A 17,856-nucleotide genomic window follows, 5' to 3' on the forward strand; every position below is an offset into this window, starting at 1 on the left:
ACAAAATAAGTAAAACACATTTTAATAAAAAGAATGGAATGCTTGAAACAAACTAAACTATTAGTCATACCTCAGAGTCTGATTTTTGTATCTCCCTGCAACCTTGGTCAAGGACCCATCTTGTTTGACTTGACAAGAGGAGATGAATCCTTTGGTATCTCTGCATTCACCAGCGCTGGTTTCACCACACACATTGAGGTAATAGAAATAAGTATCTTTCCCATCACTACTAGTGGAAGTGGCGCGATATGGTGTCTCTGAATCTACAGATATTTGGGGAGGAACAACAAAAGCTTAAAAAATCACACATGCTTATTTTAAGACTCACATTAAAAGAGAACCACTCTGTCTTGGGGAAAGACTATCAAATCCAACGTTGAGCCTTCAGTCAATGTGGAAGGAAAAGGCAGAGACCACAATGTCTTGTACCACAACTACATTCTTGGAGGGCCAAAGCCCTGGTGGTTTTATGACTTTAAGTTACTGAAGTTTTGATATTTAACAGGTGTCTGATACCTACAATCAAAATTGTAACTATTGGCAAATTCATTCAAAGCTGCCATTGGCCTAACAATAGCATCACTAACCAGTTGCCTCCATGCCCGGCTGTTCAGTTTGGAGGGATAGCTTGATGTAGAGTGTGTCTGGGTGCTTTACACATTAATGGTTGACTTCATGCTCAAAGAGATATTAAGATTCTTTGAAATGTTTTACACTCTTCTCCTGACCCATGCCTTTATAGAACTTTATCCCTGAGTCTCCTTGGTTTTCATGGCTGAATCTTTATTTGAAATTCAGTACGTGACCGGGGGACCTTGCCGAGGGTGTATTTGTTCTAAATTTATTCTGAAATCACCATTATTATTGTACAAAGAGGTCCCTCACCTAATTGTGTGACTCAGTAGATAATTTGTTCACCTAAATTGAGTTTTGCCATAGGAAGGGGCTTGAATACTTATGTAATCATGATGTTTTCAATTTTCTTTCATATTAATAATCATTTTCTTCTTTTATGCTTTTTTGCCTTAAATATGTGGAGTACTTGGTGTATATAACAAATATAAATTACTTAATTTTCTTATATCAAAGTGTCATGACTGCAAGCCTTAAATCAACAAAATTTGGAAACTATACAAGGGTCTGAAAATGGTACTTTTGCAAGTACTGTACAACCAGGGTGAGTTTCTCCCCACAGCTGTCTCACTCACAGCTGACCCAGACTTAGTTTTGACCTTGCAAATGTCTAAGGAAAGCCAAGTTTAGATCAATGCTTGCAAAGAATATTTTCCTTTAACAGCAGTAACCTGGAATCAAATTCCCTTATCCTATCCCTATCCCAGCCGGGCAGCGGAGGCGGCAACTGGAGAATCAGACGGGGAGGAGGAGACGGCCAGCGCGGCAACACCAGGGGAACGACAACGGCAGGTCATCTGCCACCGCTGTGGGGAGAGGGTGCACTTCGCTTAGGAGTGCCAGGCGCCGGAGCCCTGGGGCCTCCGGTGGCTGTAGGGAAATGGGAGCAGGGTGCCCTAAAGGGAGGAAGGCCACCCTTGAACGATGCTACCCCCGCTCCGGAGATCCAGGAGGAGCGCTTCACCCCGTCTGCCCCCGTAGGAGGGGTTGGCCACAACCGGGGTTTATTTCTTCCCTGCCTTATCGAGGGCAGACCCTGCCAGGCCCTGGTTGACGCCGGCTCGAACATCACCCTGCTGTGGCCTGGTGTCCTGCTGGGACACAAGGTAGCTGGACCCGAGGATGGGGAAAAAAACAGCCTGCGCCTGAGGGTGGCGACAGGACAGTGCGCGGAGGTCCTCGGCAAGCAGGCGCTCACCGTGCAGTTTGGGGCTGCGAGGGTGAAACACCCCTTCTACCTTGCCCCAATCTACGTGGACTGTATCCTGGGGTTGGACTGGTTGCAGCAGGTGGGTGGTTGCCTTGACTTGGGCCGGCGGGAGTTGGCGGGGCAGGGGGAACTGATCTGTCTTGCAGCGGACAGGGAGGGAGGTATCCTGGGCACATGGGCTGACCGGAGCGGGAAGCGGAGGCAGCAGCGGCAGACGTCGCCGGGGCCTCTCGGAGCTTCGGGTCTCGGGGCAAGCGTGCCAGGGCTGACTCCCAGGGCGCCCGGCTGGGCAGTTGATGGGGCGGCCGCTGGGGGAAATTTGGGGTCCAAGCACAACAGGGAGATAGGGCGTGCTGTGGGGGAGCTGCTATGATGTAGCAGCTAGGGCCTCACTTGGGACCAGCAACGGCGGCTGCAGTCTCTCCCTGCGAGAACGAAGATCTGTTCGTGGTGAGGGATGAGGACTGCACCCACACGGCTCTCACACAGCACGAGATCGACACCGTGGATGTGCGGCCCATTCATGTTCCGCACCAGCGGATGCCCTACATCAAGTGGCACTGCGGCCGAAGAGTGCCCAGCTGGAGTACGCAGTGAAGGGCAGGACGGGAGTAGTAGTGGTCAGAGTGGGGACTAGGAAGGCCACTGACCAGTGCAGCTGACCCATTGTAAAATGGGCGTACAGAGTGGCGAGATTGCCCGGATTCGTTTAAATAGTTCCCTGGTTTCGCACCCCTGTTATACTTGTACCCAAATTGCCAACCTATCCCTGTGTAACTACCCAAATAGACCCCAGTGTGTTGCACTCTCTCTCTTGCTCTCTGGCTCTCTCTCATAGATCTATTTTTGTCAAGCAATTTCCTAAATATACAACTCTGTCAACAGCTGGTCACAAATACTGGATACTCTGACACATTTGACTCTTCATAGCCAGAAAAAAGGCAAAAAAATTAAGACGGTTAAAATTGAGTCATCAAGCTCATAAACTAACATTTGCCTCCTTGGTAGGATCTTAACCATGTTTTGACATAGTGTCAGGAGGATTGAGAAAGTGGTTTCATACAACTGCCTGAGTATTTCAGACCTATAGCAACAGAATCAAGTACACAATGTGCAAATGCGTGAAGGTTCTCTTTAAAATGAGTTAACGTAACTTTATTTCTAGCAAAGAACTTCAGCTTTTAAGTATATTTTTCATAAGCATCTGAAACTTGATTTGTTTTACTGTAGCTATTTTTTTCATTTTCATAATGGATGCAAAAATTAAATTAAAAGATAACTAGCCAAACTCTCTTTATTAAACTACAAATTTGGTTCTGAATACTTTCAAAATGCTAACACAGATCAGACAATAGCAGCATAAAATCTCCTTAAGAGTCTTTATTTCTCCTGATAATTGTATCCTTGGATCTCATGACTCTTGCCAATTTTGTTCTCCAAATCAAGGTTCACTTACTAGCATCAATACGGAGAGGAGTGAGGTCAATGGAGATATCATGCTCTGCACTGCTGAACTTGCAATCACTGGTCTCCAGATAATCTCTGTGACACGCATATTCTGTCACCCATTCAACCTCATACCGGCAGTTTTCTTTTGCAGTCAACCTAGGATCACTGCCCTAAAGAACAAAACAGAGAGGACATAAAACAGATGTTTGCATATGCACAGCAGAAGTAAATAGTTTAAACACTTCAAAAGATGGTTTTGAAAATAAAGATTTTTATTTTGATTTGTTCAATTTACAAATTTTTTAATAAAGAAAGGGTACAGGGCTTTATACAGGCCATCACTTGAGGATTGCACTGATGGAACAGGCATATGTAAGTAGAAGTACAACATCTGAACTCAAACTAATGTGGAGACAGATAAGTAAATATTTTTGCCTATGGCATGCATTTAGAAAGAAAAATCGATTGTATCTATTTAAACAATCTTTTACATGTTTAGCACACAGACTTGCTACTGATGCATATCATCAAGTTTTAACGAAGACAAAATCTACCTCCTGTCTTCCTGATGGACAAACAAATGTAATGGTAACAGCAGGAGTGTGATCCCCACAAAATTCTGGCTTGCCTTCAGTAACACCAATATAGCGCAGCATCAGCCTGATTAAAGGAAAAAAGAAAACTCGATATAAAATTAAAACAAGATTTCAAAAAAGATAATGAGGATGAGTAACATTTCTCAACAGTTTAAGGTACACAAAAAAGTCACAAAAAAGACTTTGAGTCTTTGTTCTTCCTAAACTCTAGACTCCTCTGTGTCCACAAGTCAAGAATACTTTCTTAGAAATTCTAGCAACGTTGTTTCAAAGCACCTAAACTATGAAATGTGCTCCTTATGGGTATTAGAAACTTTCAATCCATTTGGTGTTTTTAAATTAGACCTTAAAAATAATCATCCCCTTGCTCTTTTTTTAACTTTCATTCCTATATTCCTCCTAAACCACTCTAGATGTTTCATCCATGAGATCTCTCATTTTGTAAGTATTGTTTTATATCACTAAAATATACAACTTTGAAAGATGGATTTAGAACAGAGTCTCCTGCAGGAGCTTTAATGCAGAGATGTGCATATTTTTATTTATACACACCAACTGAAACAGCTTAGTTTCAGTTCAGAAAGCAAAAGACACAAATGAAGAATGGTCAGTACACTCACTTATCTTATGTATACAAATAATATTTTCTTGAAAATGTACTGACATGACCTTAAAAAAGATGCAGAAGATCTTAAAAAAAAATGCAACCATCTGTAAAACAAAATTAATACTAGCACAACTATGACAGATTTCAAGTTGAGACATTAATAACTAAACAAATTGATTGTCATAAAATGCATGTGCAGTGTAGTTCTTCTTTTGAAGCAAACATTTTAAATCTTTCAGCACTGCAGCTGATCACTCATACTAAGGTAAAAATACCTGAACAACATGAGAAGAATGTGCCTTCAATAATCAAGACTGACAGAAATAGGGTTACAACCAGGCAGATCAGACCTGATGGAAAAAAACTGTACTAGGTGCATTGACATTTTAAGTAAAGTCATTGCCATGCGGCAAACAATGCATATAATTATTTACAAAGCTGTGATTCAAGAAAAAGGAAGTAAAATAAATAATTAAGGAACAGACCAAGAAGAAAAAAAGAGAAAACAAAAACATAAATATGGGAGAACAGTACCTGTCTTTATCCAAAAGCTCTAAACTCTCAGTAGGATGACCCATATCCAAGTGTTCCCCTTTGCTTGTTATCAAACAAGCAGAAGATCCTTCAGGACAGTAGTTTCCTGAATAGGCTAATAGAAATAATAAATTATCATCCCTGAAACCATGGTATTTACTTTTTATTTTTGGTATAAAGAAAAGGTCAAATTTATTAAACAAAATATGGGAGAACAGCCAACATAGGGAAACCTAAGGGAGTCATGTTATCCTTTGATACCATCAGGCATGACGGAAGAGAAACTGCGTCACAATTTACTTTCTGAAACAGGTAGCTTAAAAACAATTATAGTGAACTAGATGTCTAGCTTCTCAAAACAAGAACTCTCCAATTTCCTCTCTTTGGAGGAATAAAGGTTCCAGTTGTGAACCACTATATCATGCACACCTCCAAGTTCCCATCTGCATTTTTTATCAACATTAAGCAGAGAAACCACTCCCCTAAAAAGGCTAGCCTAAGGAAAATTAGATTTTGAATGCTTCTGAGAACCCAGAGTGATATATACATGTTAATAATATACAGTACAGAAAACTATGAGTCCTGTTACACAAAGTGATCACTATAAGAGTTTTTATATAACAATTGTACAGCTATTATGAATTGTACTTAACAAAAATAAAAGGAAGGGATTTCTAAAATCTGCACTTATTGAAAATATGGTACTGGGTAAGATTAACATAAAAATTCAAAAAAGAAGTCCATAATACCAAAACCAGAAAACTTTTAACTTGGTCAGGCAAAAACAAAAAATAGCAGCAAGGGGATATTTTAATACAAATGAACTGAAAAAAACAATGTATCTCATAACTAAAATGATTAAAGAAACCCCCTCTTTCTTCCAAAAAGTATGAAAACTATTTTCCCAGAAAAATGTTTTTACCTTAGGCAAAAATACTTATTCCAATGTTTTAGGTTTAAAAAATTTAGGTGCTGGGGGTTGGAGGCATTCTTGACTGCAGCTTAAAAATGTCTATAAAAAATGCCTGCACACACATTTAAACCTAAATCCCATGGAATTCTCAATGACTGTTTGTGAACAGACCATCTTGTAGAATGGCAACCGTTTCTATAAAAAATTAAAAAACACTTTCCAAGAAAAACTCTTCCCTGACCCTGGGGAACATGATGATGTCAAAACAAATAGGGTAGAAGGCTGCGTTGAGGCAATAATATGCAGAAACACAGCATATTAAAGATATACCAACAATTAGTTCATTTAACAATTATTATTTTCAAATTTATAGGAAATATAATCTTATACCATGAGTTATTATTTTGTTCTCTCATAACATATATGACAAAGTATTTGCTAATTTTACATTGGAAAATGAAGTCCACTTTCAAAGCAAACTTACTAATGCTTCGGCATATATTGATGTATAAATCAACATCGGTATCTGAGTCATCCACCAAGTATCCATCTGTCATCTTGATCAGTGGGTTCAAGTCATGCTTTTTTCCATCCGCATCAAACACGTAACAGGGCACCTTTCAAATACACACCAGGGTGATTAATAGTGATGACTGGAATTAACTAGACAATGATAAAGGAAAATGCATTCACACAAATTAATGTGTAATCTCAAAATGCATCATTACAGCAACGAACAGACTATTAACTAAAAAAAAACCTACAGAATCATTGCGAAAAAGCTGCTGTGTTAATTTCTTGTTGAACATGTAAAAAGCTAACCTTCACTACCATGTTAGTCATTTTATAGATGAATGAAAGCACCATAATGACAGAAATAAGACATTCAAAATAATACTGACATTGCCAGTTCAGCTCATTGCAGCTTTGTACTTGTATGCACATCTCATCACAAAGAAAAACAACTGAACATCAGAGAAAATTACTAAAGGCAAATACCAGATATTTAAATAAGTACTGTAAATATAAGTAAATACTGTAATAAATACAATGATTTGGCAACGATCTTTACCAAGATGGGTTGAATGGAAATAAAGGTGGTCAGAAAGAAAAACCTTACCTATAACAGTAACTTAACTTTGTAACTTACCTATACTTGTTCTACTTATAACTCATTTTTTAAATTTTGGTTATAATTATTTTGGTTTGGTTATTTTATATTAATGGCTGTTCTTTTTAAAAAATATTGAATATTTAGGCCTTGTTCCTATAATCAGATCTAGTATGTCAATATAATTGGAGTTTGCAGACTAACAGACTTCATTACTGGCTTAGTTTGTAAGTCAAAAAGGCTTCATTCACAATTTTCTGCTATACTCAATTGTGAACTGATAACTTGAGTACCTTTTTGTCTTATAAGAACACTACCTAGACAGTCAAATTTTCCACAACGTGTTGATTAGTTTCACTTACTGCAGCCCCCTTAGACAATAAAACCACTTCCCAAGCCACCACACAATCTGACAAATTCTACCTGAAAAATAAACTAAGGACTAATACAGAGAATGAGCGATGATCTCATTCCCACTTAAAATGAATGAAGGTATCAATACCATCAACATGTTTCAGCAACATGGCTGGGCAGCTTGTTTCATTCTTTCACAAACCTTTGTGAAAATAAGTGTATCCTGTCATCAGTTTTAAATGCACTTCCACATAGGTTCAACTTGCTCTCCTCTGACTTATGTTTCTCTGATGATTCCAACAAGTCGACACGTTTAACTTTATCAATGTCATTGAGGAGTCTGGATATATGAATCAGGTCCCTATAGATGTGTTTGTCTTGAGTGTTTCTATTACTTCTGCTTCTTCTATGCCAATACTATTTAATAAAGAACTTTGTCTTTCCTTAGTCTCAACTATGGTATTGATTTCTTCCCTGTAGACACCTGAGTAAAATTTACATTTAATACAATTAAATTGTCTGGAAGATTCTCATTATTCAGATTCTCAGATTAATGTGCTTTTTGTAGCATTAACCTTTTCTATCACTCACTTTGCATAAAGTTTTTTTTTACCTGTGCTTGCAATTCATTATATTAATTTCCTTGAGCAATCACACTCCCAAATACTAATGGCTTTGCTTTACATTTGTATTGTATAGAAGTTGTTAAATATAGGAAATTTAAATATGGTTCACTTAAGAAGTTCTATAAGTACTGATAGTATGTCAGTGTTGTAAATAGGAGAACTTTTGAGTCTTAAATACAGAAGAGAAAGAGGTGACCTGATTCAAGCATACAAAATCCCAAAAAGCAACTAAACTCCACAGACTTCTAAGACATTAACAGTGATACTGTACATAAACCATAAGACACCATGGCAAAACTATTGGTAAATACATTACTAAGAACAGCAAACTTTAACAAAAAAGCCTGTGGGAGCATGGAACAAGCTGCAAGGCTGAGTTGTTAAAGCTAATACCCTGGCTTCTTTCAATAACCATATGAATGAAATACAAAGATTACTTTGTCACAAAAAATCCTAATGCGCTAGATGGTCTAAATTGCCTCCTCTGTATTATAACCTTGTAACCTTTTCTATGTTCTTATGATATGAAGAAAGGGATGGAAAACTGGAATTTGTTTAAAAAGGTGCGCAATATTGTGAAATTAAGCAACCCACCAAATTAATGTTATACTTACCTCTTTGTGGGGCTTGAATTTGTCCTTCTTGCAAGCTACATAGGTCCTCCATTCAAAGTAATACACACATTCATATACAGTTACAAATTCAGGTGTTCCCTAGATGAAGATAGACAGTGGATCAACAGGGAGTAATTCTGACATTTTTCATCAGTCTTTTGAGAATGAGAGTTTTTTATAGATACAGTATTCTGGAATAAGTAATAATACAAGAACAACAAAGTCACACGCGAACCCTGTTAATATCTGGATTTTCTTATTTAAATAAGAGCTATTTTACAATATCCTAAAAATGTTGTGTAAAATCCATTCTACATTATAAGAATGATAACTGTTTTTCAAAAACAAGGGTTTCTGAATTTAACCATCAGGTATTAATCTTATTGGCAAGTTCTATTACAACCCTTCAAAAGCAATCACTAATTAACTGCATTAGTATTTGTTGGATGTAATGGAAGAAGTAGAACATAATTCCATTTAAAAAAACTACAAAGCAGAAACAGTTTTATCCAGATGAGACCTAAAAAATTTACACAAAAATCATGCTCAGGGTATTGCAAATATCTGTTTTGTAACCACAAGGTCCTGCAACAGGAAAGTTTCTAATGCTGTTTCTATTTTCTGCTGTGGAAACTCATCTCCCTATATTCAAGACCACTTACGTCCAAATCTAGTTTACCTAATTTTTAGGTCAAAATCTTTTCATTTTTAATGTCTTGAATTCACACATAGGATACCAAAACAACTATTAAATGAAAAGATGAAAGAACAAGTGATCAAGTAAGACTCTACAAAGATATATAGACAAATGCATAAAGCCACACTGCCCAAAAACAAATAGTGACATGCTTTGCCTTATACCTATCTCCGTTTAAAACCAAATAACTTTAACCAAATACAGTACCTCAGAAAATTAAGTGTAAACATTTGTACAAACTTTAACAAGAAAGATCTGAGTCGCCAGACTGAACAAACAGGCCTGTCCTGCCCTATGTTCTGTAATATCTAAGTCCACATAAAAAGTGCTTTCCAGCTTGTCTGCTGTCATTATCACCTAACGTGCAGTTAGAGTGGAAGAACTAGAATGACACCATATTATTTATCAGCTAGGCTGAGGTACAAGAATTACAAGATTGCCATATCCTGACTAACTGTAAATTTATGCCTTCATGATTATGACTGAAGTAAGGAAATAAGGTTAAATAAATGTTTCCTGTTCTGTGCATAACTTTTTTGTCCAGTTCTGTGCATAACTTTTCTGTAAAAAAATATTGTAATCTACAAAATCCGATTTGAATTAGTGTCAATTGTGCTTAGGTAAACTGAAAAAATAAACTTTTCTGTTGTAGAAATACTAAATAGCCAACAAATGCTGGTATGGTATATGCCATCATCAATGTTATATTACAACAACAAGGTATATAACAGAACATTGAGGTAACTTTACTGATAAATTTAGATATCTATTCTCAAATTAAGCACCCTTCATGGATGACCTTGGAGATTATGTTAATCACAATTCCGTCACATCACTCCAAATGCACCATATTTGTGTAGAGTTCTAAAATAGCTAGACAACTCTGCTCAGATATAATGTACTTACTGAAGTTTATCAGGGTGGTCTCCACACAATCCTAATTTTAAAGTAGGATTTTGTGCAATTAAACCAAAAGGTTTGACTGTGCTGACTTACGTTTAGCTCTCAACATATCAATGGCATGGAAGTTCAGACCTCTTCATGATTGGGGCATATTAGTTCCTTTATGTGTTTTTATTTAAATTTTCACATTGCCTTGAACTTCTCTAGGTGAAATAACCTCATGACCTATGCTATATAAACTCGTACACTTAGGTGACTTAGTGCTTGTGCAACAATGTCACTGAATTGTCTCACAGTTATGAATAATCAATTAATCAAAATTACACCAAAAAATGTAATCGATAACTAAAGCTCAGTGCACTAGATATTGTTGATGTCCAGAAACAATGTCAGTGCATGCCTCACAAGGAAATTTACTGTAAATTGCTAAGCAAAACACTAGTTATATTAATCTGAAACATACAACTTCATAAAGCACATATTCTTGTATGTTTCAAAGGAATAAGTACAGGTTTATTCCATGTTGAAAAGAGAAGAAAATAAATAATTATTAATTTATTCCTTTTCCCTTATTTATTTATTCCTTTTATTAATTGTATAATGTTAGCATGCCCAAAGGGGTTGGGCAGCCTGCTGACCCCTAGAGGTTTTTTTTCTCCTTACTAAGGAGTTTTTGGTTCCTCTCCTCTGTTGTCTTCTGGTCCTCTGTTCTGTATTCACAATATGTATAGTCACTTGCTTTGTTAAGCGCCTTGGGGCAAACTTGTTGTGAAATGCGTTATATAAAAATAAATTGAATTGAATTGAAATAATATTTTGGTTCTGGAGCCTTCTTTGGGTATGTTGACAGCCTATTTATACTAACAAAGCTACCTACAGTACTTGAACTTCTTGTGTGTATGTACATCTGAAAATGCATGTGTAAAAATAAAGTAAAATACGATTTCTAGTGATTGTAACTAGTATGACCAGTCACAATGAAACTATATTTTCTGATAAAATCTCATTTACAATGACTTACCATTGTCTTGCCACATAGGAAGCTGATACTGCTCTGAAGGTTCTGTTTGGCATTGGGGTCTGAGCATTTCTGGGTTGTGTTAAATGTCATCACATTTGGTGATGCTGTCAGCATTGACACCTCACCTGAAAGGACAGTGAAGGTCAAAATGAAGTTTGAGGTATATAATGTAAAGTACATATATTGTTGAGTTCACAGCACATCCAACAGTATATGAAGCAGCTAGCGGTTTTCTCTAGAACAGATATCAACAGAGATTAGACACAATATCAAGATAGATTAGAAGAACAATTTGTGTTGAGGAACAGACATATTAAAAAGTCATATTAGATAACCAGAAAAGCTTCAGGTAAACTACATTGCAACACTGAAAAAATGCAGCTCATTTTTTCCCTAAAGTATGCGAGACTGGTAGAGCTTCATATTCCAAGTAGTGCAGCTGACAGTAGTGCTGTTAAATCAAGTTCATATTCAAAAGACATTTGTGGCAACACTCAAACAATTTACAGCAGTGAATGCTATTATTCCCTAAAGTTAAGCAATCAGAAAAGACAAATTATTAACATAATTAATGAAAGACAGTCTGCCAAGTTACATACAGGAGCCTTCTGAATTTACAGTTTTTATTAAAGTTACTTAGGTGGCAATTAATTATTTTTTTTAATTCTAATTAATTGTTGTGGTTCAACACGTGCACAAAGTTAGGCATACTAAGGTGAGCGTGTGCACACAAAACATGAGGACAAAGTGACTAGGGAAGTTCTTCACACTCTTGCTCAGACAACACATATATGATATACTTCCTGGACATTTTTTATGGTCAAAGAAAAGCCAAGAAATGTGAAGCATTATTACAAAGTACAGATTTGAAACTTAAAATTTTCTCCATCTGCAGTACAGCATCTATTATCTCTTATTAAAGAGTACTTTAATAAAATCCTTACAATAATAATAATCAAAGAAAAGTCAAATAAATTTACTATTACCAAAGTTATTTAATGCTTTTTATATCTCACTGAGTTTAAAGAACATGCACAAAAAGCTCAGTCACTGAAAACATGAAACATTTCCTTCTATTCCAATAGATTACCTACAGGTACAGTATATGAAGGGTTAAGAAACTGTCTGGCCTGGGAAGGCTATGAGTTAAGGACATTTTTCTGCCAAGACTTCTAAGTATGTAATGCCAAGGGAAAAAAGCATATGATTACATGAGAACGAGACCTTGTGAATACATCAAAGTCCCCCTCTCTCGTCTGTCAACACAGACAAGAAGCTGGATGTGAGAAAAAATGAATAAGAACCTAAAACTAAACTATAAAATAAACACAGGTGTATTATAACCTGGGTGTGGTTAATGTCAAAAGAAACCCAGTGCATGACTGATTTTTTTTCTGAATTAGAATTTCAGAATCAAAAAGGACTTTTTATAATGTGAGAAATTGCAGGGCTTGTGTTTCAATAGGAAGACTAATACATTTATGCAGAAAACTAAACAACATGTAAGTACATGCAGTGTCAGGGTATATTTTTGTACTTTACATGCCTTACAAAGTTAAAACAGGATTTTGTTATTTTAAATATTTCCATTCAAACCCTGAGATATTAATTTACAACTACATTTAAAAACTCTTACTTTCACTCATACGTTTTGACTATGAACGTGACTAATGGTACAAACTAATGGTACAAACAAAATATTTAGGCACAAGATGTACAGAGGCCTCTGTGTTAAAACAACACAATAGCTCTGTGCAGAACCTCTGATTTGCAGCTTTAAAAGATCTCATACATGAATTATTCTATTGTTATGCAAATAGCAACTTTGACAGGCATTCAGCAGTGTGCCAGTTTATCATCTCCCTGAGTCAAGATGATCCCTGACACTAAAAGATCTGATTATGAACTAACTTCCACTGACATTCAAAATGTGCATTCAGAAACTAATTTTATTTCTGAATGGCGTTTGAAACAAAGTATATGATTTTAAGAAAACCAAATGTAAATAAACCTAGAGATCTGCATTTTTATCAGTGTTGAATTTTCATTTCCCTTCTGTATGTAAAAATACATGTGTATATAAAAAGAAGCATTTGTATTACAGTATGTTTCATGAAAATGTACTGCAAAGAAATACATGTCTGGTATTCAGATAAAATGTGAAAAAGAATCACTTAAAATAGTAACAGAATAAAAAAATAAGAATTGACCATTCAGAGCTTGAAATCATTCAGTATACCTATTTGTAATGTTTAAAATTTAATTTTAAAAGATCTCATAAAATGAGTCTCCATGAGGCTTTGTAAAGTGTTTCTTGAATTAACAAAGTAAAACAAATGTTTCACTTTTTACATTGTACTAATAATTAAGGCAATTAAAGCTTTTTTTCCTAAAAATGATCCATGTGTTTTTCACTTAAATATTGTTGGTTACAAGATCTTATAAAATATTAAAAAAGGTCTGGCATATGTCTTAATTTCAGCCTTTACATCAATAAAAGCTGAAATTTCAATAAGGGTGTGTAGACTTTTGATATCCAGTGTATGTTAGAATATGCCGCAGTTATTTCAGTCAGAATTTCTGCAAAATCAGAAAGAGATATTTATTGAAATGACTTTGGGCTTGCAAAAAGCTCTCCAGAGGATCTCATTAGAAAACAATTTCCTCCCTAAACTGGAATGTTATGTCCAAGTGAACACACTAATTCCTTTGTACAACACATCTTCAAAGTTAGGTACCGGTCAAAGACAGTGAGCTCTAACATATTATGACATTCTGAGTGTTAGTGAGTGTCTGTGCCAGCTACAGAATTTTACAACCACCAGGCTGTAATGACTGGATGTTTGTACATATGTCCACTGAATGGAATGTGGTGTGACACCTTACCAGCTTTTATAATTTCCCATACACTACTGACCCTTTTACATGACTACACTGGCTTTATTTTAAACTGTATTTAACTTATATTGTATTGCACCCTTTTGATTAAGCTCTTGAAAGAACCCAGGAATAAAGGGGTAAAACAAATTAATATTAATACTAGTAATATATAATTCCTTATTTCATTGTATTATTCCCCTGTATATGCAGCTCCCACAACCAGTACTCACCAACAGACAGGGACTGCTTGGTAGTTAAATTCTTGGCACAGATGGCACATGTTTCCCCACATGTAGTCGATGGTGAGGAGCTGCAGAGCTTTAGGTCATAATGCACATTTCCATCTGGATCTACAGCCTCCCACTTGAACCTGAATCATAAAAACAAAGTGTTTTAAAAAAAGCTTTCCCACTATGATTTTATTTACATAAATAAATACTGCTTAAACATTATTTTGCATGTATGGGACTCAAAGAAGATCTGAAGGACCACAAAAATCTTCACAGTGTTATGCCAAGAACAGGGCCCTTATAGGCACAGTAAATTTTGATTTTGTTTTTGTAATGTATCTGTAATTTCTGTGCAGAGAAATGTGCTCTCAGAATAGGGACACCTTCATATGAGAAGAGCTTAACTCATCCTAACAACAGATTCAATAGTTAACACATAACCCTAGTTTTTTAACTAATAGGAGGTGCATCTGTTAAAAAGTGTCAATTTCATTATGTTCAATACAAGCACTTAATTTGATAAATTAATAAATGTGCAATAGTAATTTTCAAGTTGGGATGTTATTTAAATCTACAATTATTAGGTATTATAAATATAGTTAGTATTCCATAATTATATATATATAATTAATCATGATATGAGCTATTATTTTTATGTACCATATAATATCCTCCCAGATATTTTGGAATATTCTAAAAGGTAGTTTTCATTAAATGATAGCACTTCAGCTAAAGCACTTTCTACTTCCAGTTCAACAATGTGTAGTACATGTCCCACTTCTTTATTCCAAATTATTCTGAGAGTTTGTAGCAAGCTAACCATGTCTGAAGGCTTCTGTCAAGAAACAGCTGGATGAGATCCTTAGATCAATAAGCTACTAACTACCAAAGGGGCAAGATTGGTTGAATGATCTCCTCTCATTTGTGTTTTTTCTATTGTTCTTGTGTAGTCAATACATTTTCAGGTGCCAAGCATAATACCAGTTATGGTACCTCTTTTGTCAAAACATAAAATACGATGCATTTAAATAATGTGCTAATATACACTAGTCATGTAAACAACCAAATATTTAGCTAATTCAATTCATCCTCAAATACTTACAAACACAGTAAAACCTCAAAACATACAAAACTCTTCTGAACTAATATGACTAAATTTACTAACTAAAAATGAACTGGATAAGACCCATTCAATTTCGAATACGTTTTTACACGAATATGATTTATTTTAGATTATAATGGTTCAAAAACTGAAGCCGTAATGAAAACTGCATTATTCTGGCTTTGAAATACAGACATGTATGGATGATATGTAATTTCAACTGCACAGTGAAATGTCCTGCTTCCCAGTCTGGTTTGTCACATGACTGCTCCATCATAACTTACAATAGTACTGCATCCGGAAGACACATTAAAGAGTAAAAACATGGTTCTAATGTATTCTACAGTCTCATTGGATTAAAATAAATCATACATTTTAAATACTGATAAATTAAGAGACGCTAAGTCTTGTTTCTTGCCAGTGTTCTATATATGGGAAGTAATGAGCATTTTCAGCATTTCTATATCTGTAGCTCAAGACACCAGAAGACACTTAAAAAGAATAAACTGAATTTAGTAACTCGTGATGGACGTCAAGTGTTCCTCATATAAACATTTGATGTAACCATAAGCATACAATGTATAACACGCAACGTGTTCAAACTATATATTCATCTCATTATACTGTACTGAAATAATGCTTTTACCTTTTTGTCTCCCGCATTTTAATTTACTGCCCAATGATACTGCGCTACTTTATTAACAGCTAGCTACATACCTACGTTACATACAAAAATAATTGCAGTTCTTGTAATGTGAGTCCTTTCAGCACAGCCTTAACAACTTCCCTTGTTCAGACAACCAATATATAATTGGTGTGTTGCATATTCTAATATACAATCTTGATGCAGACGGGAGTAACTGCCTTACCTACACAATTCCTGATACCACAGGCTTTCATCCGATATCGCTATACTGGATAAAAGAGTTAATACTGTTATAATCCCACGGACCACAACAACATGGCACGTTATGGTCGGAATACGCTCAAATGGTGGACCCATATTCTCGATTTCAGTGTTAACGCAGGTCTCTGCCCGACATGATACAGCAAGTAGTCCGGTAGCAGGAATTGATACAATCACATGACATAAGCCACATGACTGAAAGATCATGTGATGCTTTTGCCAGTATGAGTCGTCATTGCCCTAAGGAAAAAGAGACGTGGACTTTAACTTGTGATCTCAGTTACAGAACCAGAGTAGTGTAAGAGAAATTAAATGTTAATAAATTACAGGAATTCTCTCGTACTATTATACCTGGAATTAAAAAATATTTAAATCCCTGTAATAAAATATAGTTCCTTCGCAGTGTCACTTGTTGCTTTTAGACCGCCAACATTAAGAGCCCCATCCCCAAAAAGAGAAACAGTACTTTCTTTTCTTCCAAGCACTTCTTCCATGGATGAATACTTCTTCAGATTTCTATGCAAATGGTTTTTCGGCTCCGTATGACATTAAGGGCAGACTACCTAGACAGATGTAATTTTTGCATCTCAGTCATGGCTGTATATTTAATCTGGTGGGGTTGACTGCCCTTTATAATAATAATAATAATAATAACAACAACAACAACAACATCACTTTATTAACCCTTTACAATTTCTTGCATTAGGAATGATCTTTTCGCATACCCCAGCTTGCTCTCCATGAGACACACAGACAGGGAGAGAGCCTGGGGTCAGAGCGCAGTGTCTACCCCTGGAGCAGTTGCAAATTATTTCGTTTATATATCCATCCATCCATTTATTAACCATTTCTTCCAGTACAAGGTCGCAGGGATGCAAGAGCCTATCTTGACAAGCAATGGGCACAAACCGGGGTCATCCCAGGTCCTAAATTGAACCCATGTTCCCAGCACTGTGAGGCAACAATGCCAAAAACTTGGCCACCGTGCTGCCCTAAATGATTTTCAAATTTATCAATTAATTTTAATATTGAACTTAAAAATCTGTATGGACATTAATGTCCTAAAACTAAAGCTTTTATTTGTATTTGAATAATAAATGAATGAAAACTATTTTCCCAAATCATGATCTTACAGTTGTACATATCACAGTGTAACATGGTACATACCATATTGTACCCCAGAGTACTACAGTAGACCATGGTATACCGTGGTAAAATTTCTTATGGTTAACTTGTTAATGGCAGAGATATATTGACTTTTTTAATAAGAAACATAGCTAAATCCGTTTTGTTAAATCATTGTCCACTGAAAATGCATAAAGTGCATATAACATATGAAGGAAAATGATACATTCACGTTCATAATGTGTGTAAAGAAGCCATGTAGTCAAGTAAACAGAGATTAGTTTAAAAAATAACGTCTGCAGTTACTACAGACGCTGCTGTTAGTTTTAAAATGTGTTTTCCCC

General features: G+C 35.9%; 1 protein-coding gene across 2 annotated transcripts in view; it reads right to left on the minus strand.

Moving 5' to 3' along the window:
- The window catches only part of igf2r (insulin-like growth factor 2 receptor), a 100,122-nt gene extending 83,565 nt beyond the window's left edge, over nt 1-16,557 (minus strand). For both annotated transcript variants that reach the window (XR_015935366.1, XM_088625107.1), the window contains exons 1-9: nt 16,350-16,557; nt 14,379-14,518; nt 11,269-11,393; nt 8,648-8,746; nt 6,427-6,559; nt 5,030-5,144; nt 3,847-3,952; nt 3,300-3,462; nt 71-263 (exon numbers count right to left, since the gene is read on the minus strand). Coding sequence is in view for 1 of the 2 variants with exons in the window: in XM_088625107.1 (XP_088481233.1) it covers nt 71-263; nt 3,300-3,462; nt 3,847-3,952; nt 5,030-5,144; nt 6,427-6,559; nt 8,648-8,746; nt 11,269-11,393; nt 14,379-14,518; nt 16,350-16,483 (1,208 nt within the window). In the remaining variant the exon portion in view is untranslated. The remainder of the gene's footprint in view (nt 1-70; nt 264-3,299; nt 3,463-3,846; nt 3,953-5,029; nt 5,145-6,426; nt 6,560-8,647; nt 8,747-11,268; nt 11,394-14,378; nt 14,519-16,349) is intronic.
- Nucleotides 16,558-17,856: the final 1,299 nt, after the last annotated feature.

This window comes from Lepisosteus platostomus, chromosome 3 (assembly GCF_059453375.1).
Source record: "Lepisosteus platostomus isolate fLepPlt1 chromosome 3, fLepPlt1.hap1, whole genome shotgun sequence".
Classification (NCBI taxonomy): Eukaryota; Metazoa; Chordata; class Actinopteri; order Semionotiformes; family Lepisosteidae; genus Lepisosteus; species Lepisosteus platostomus.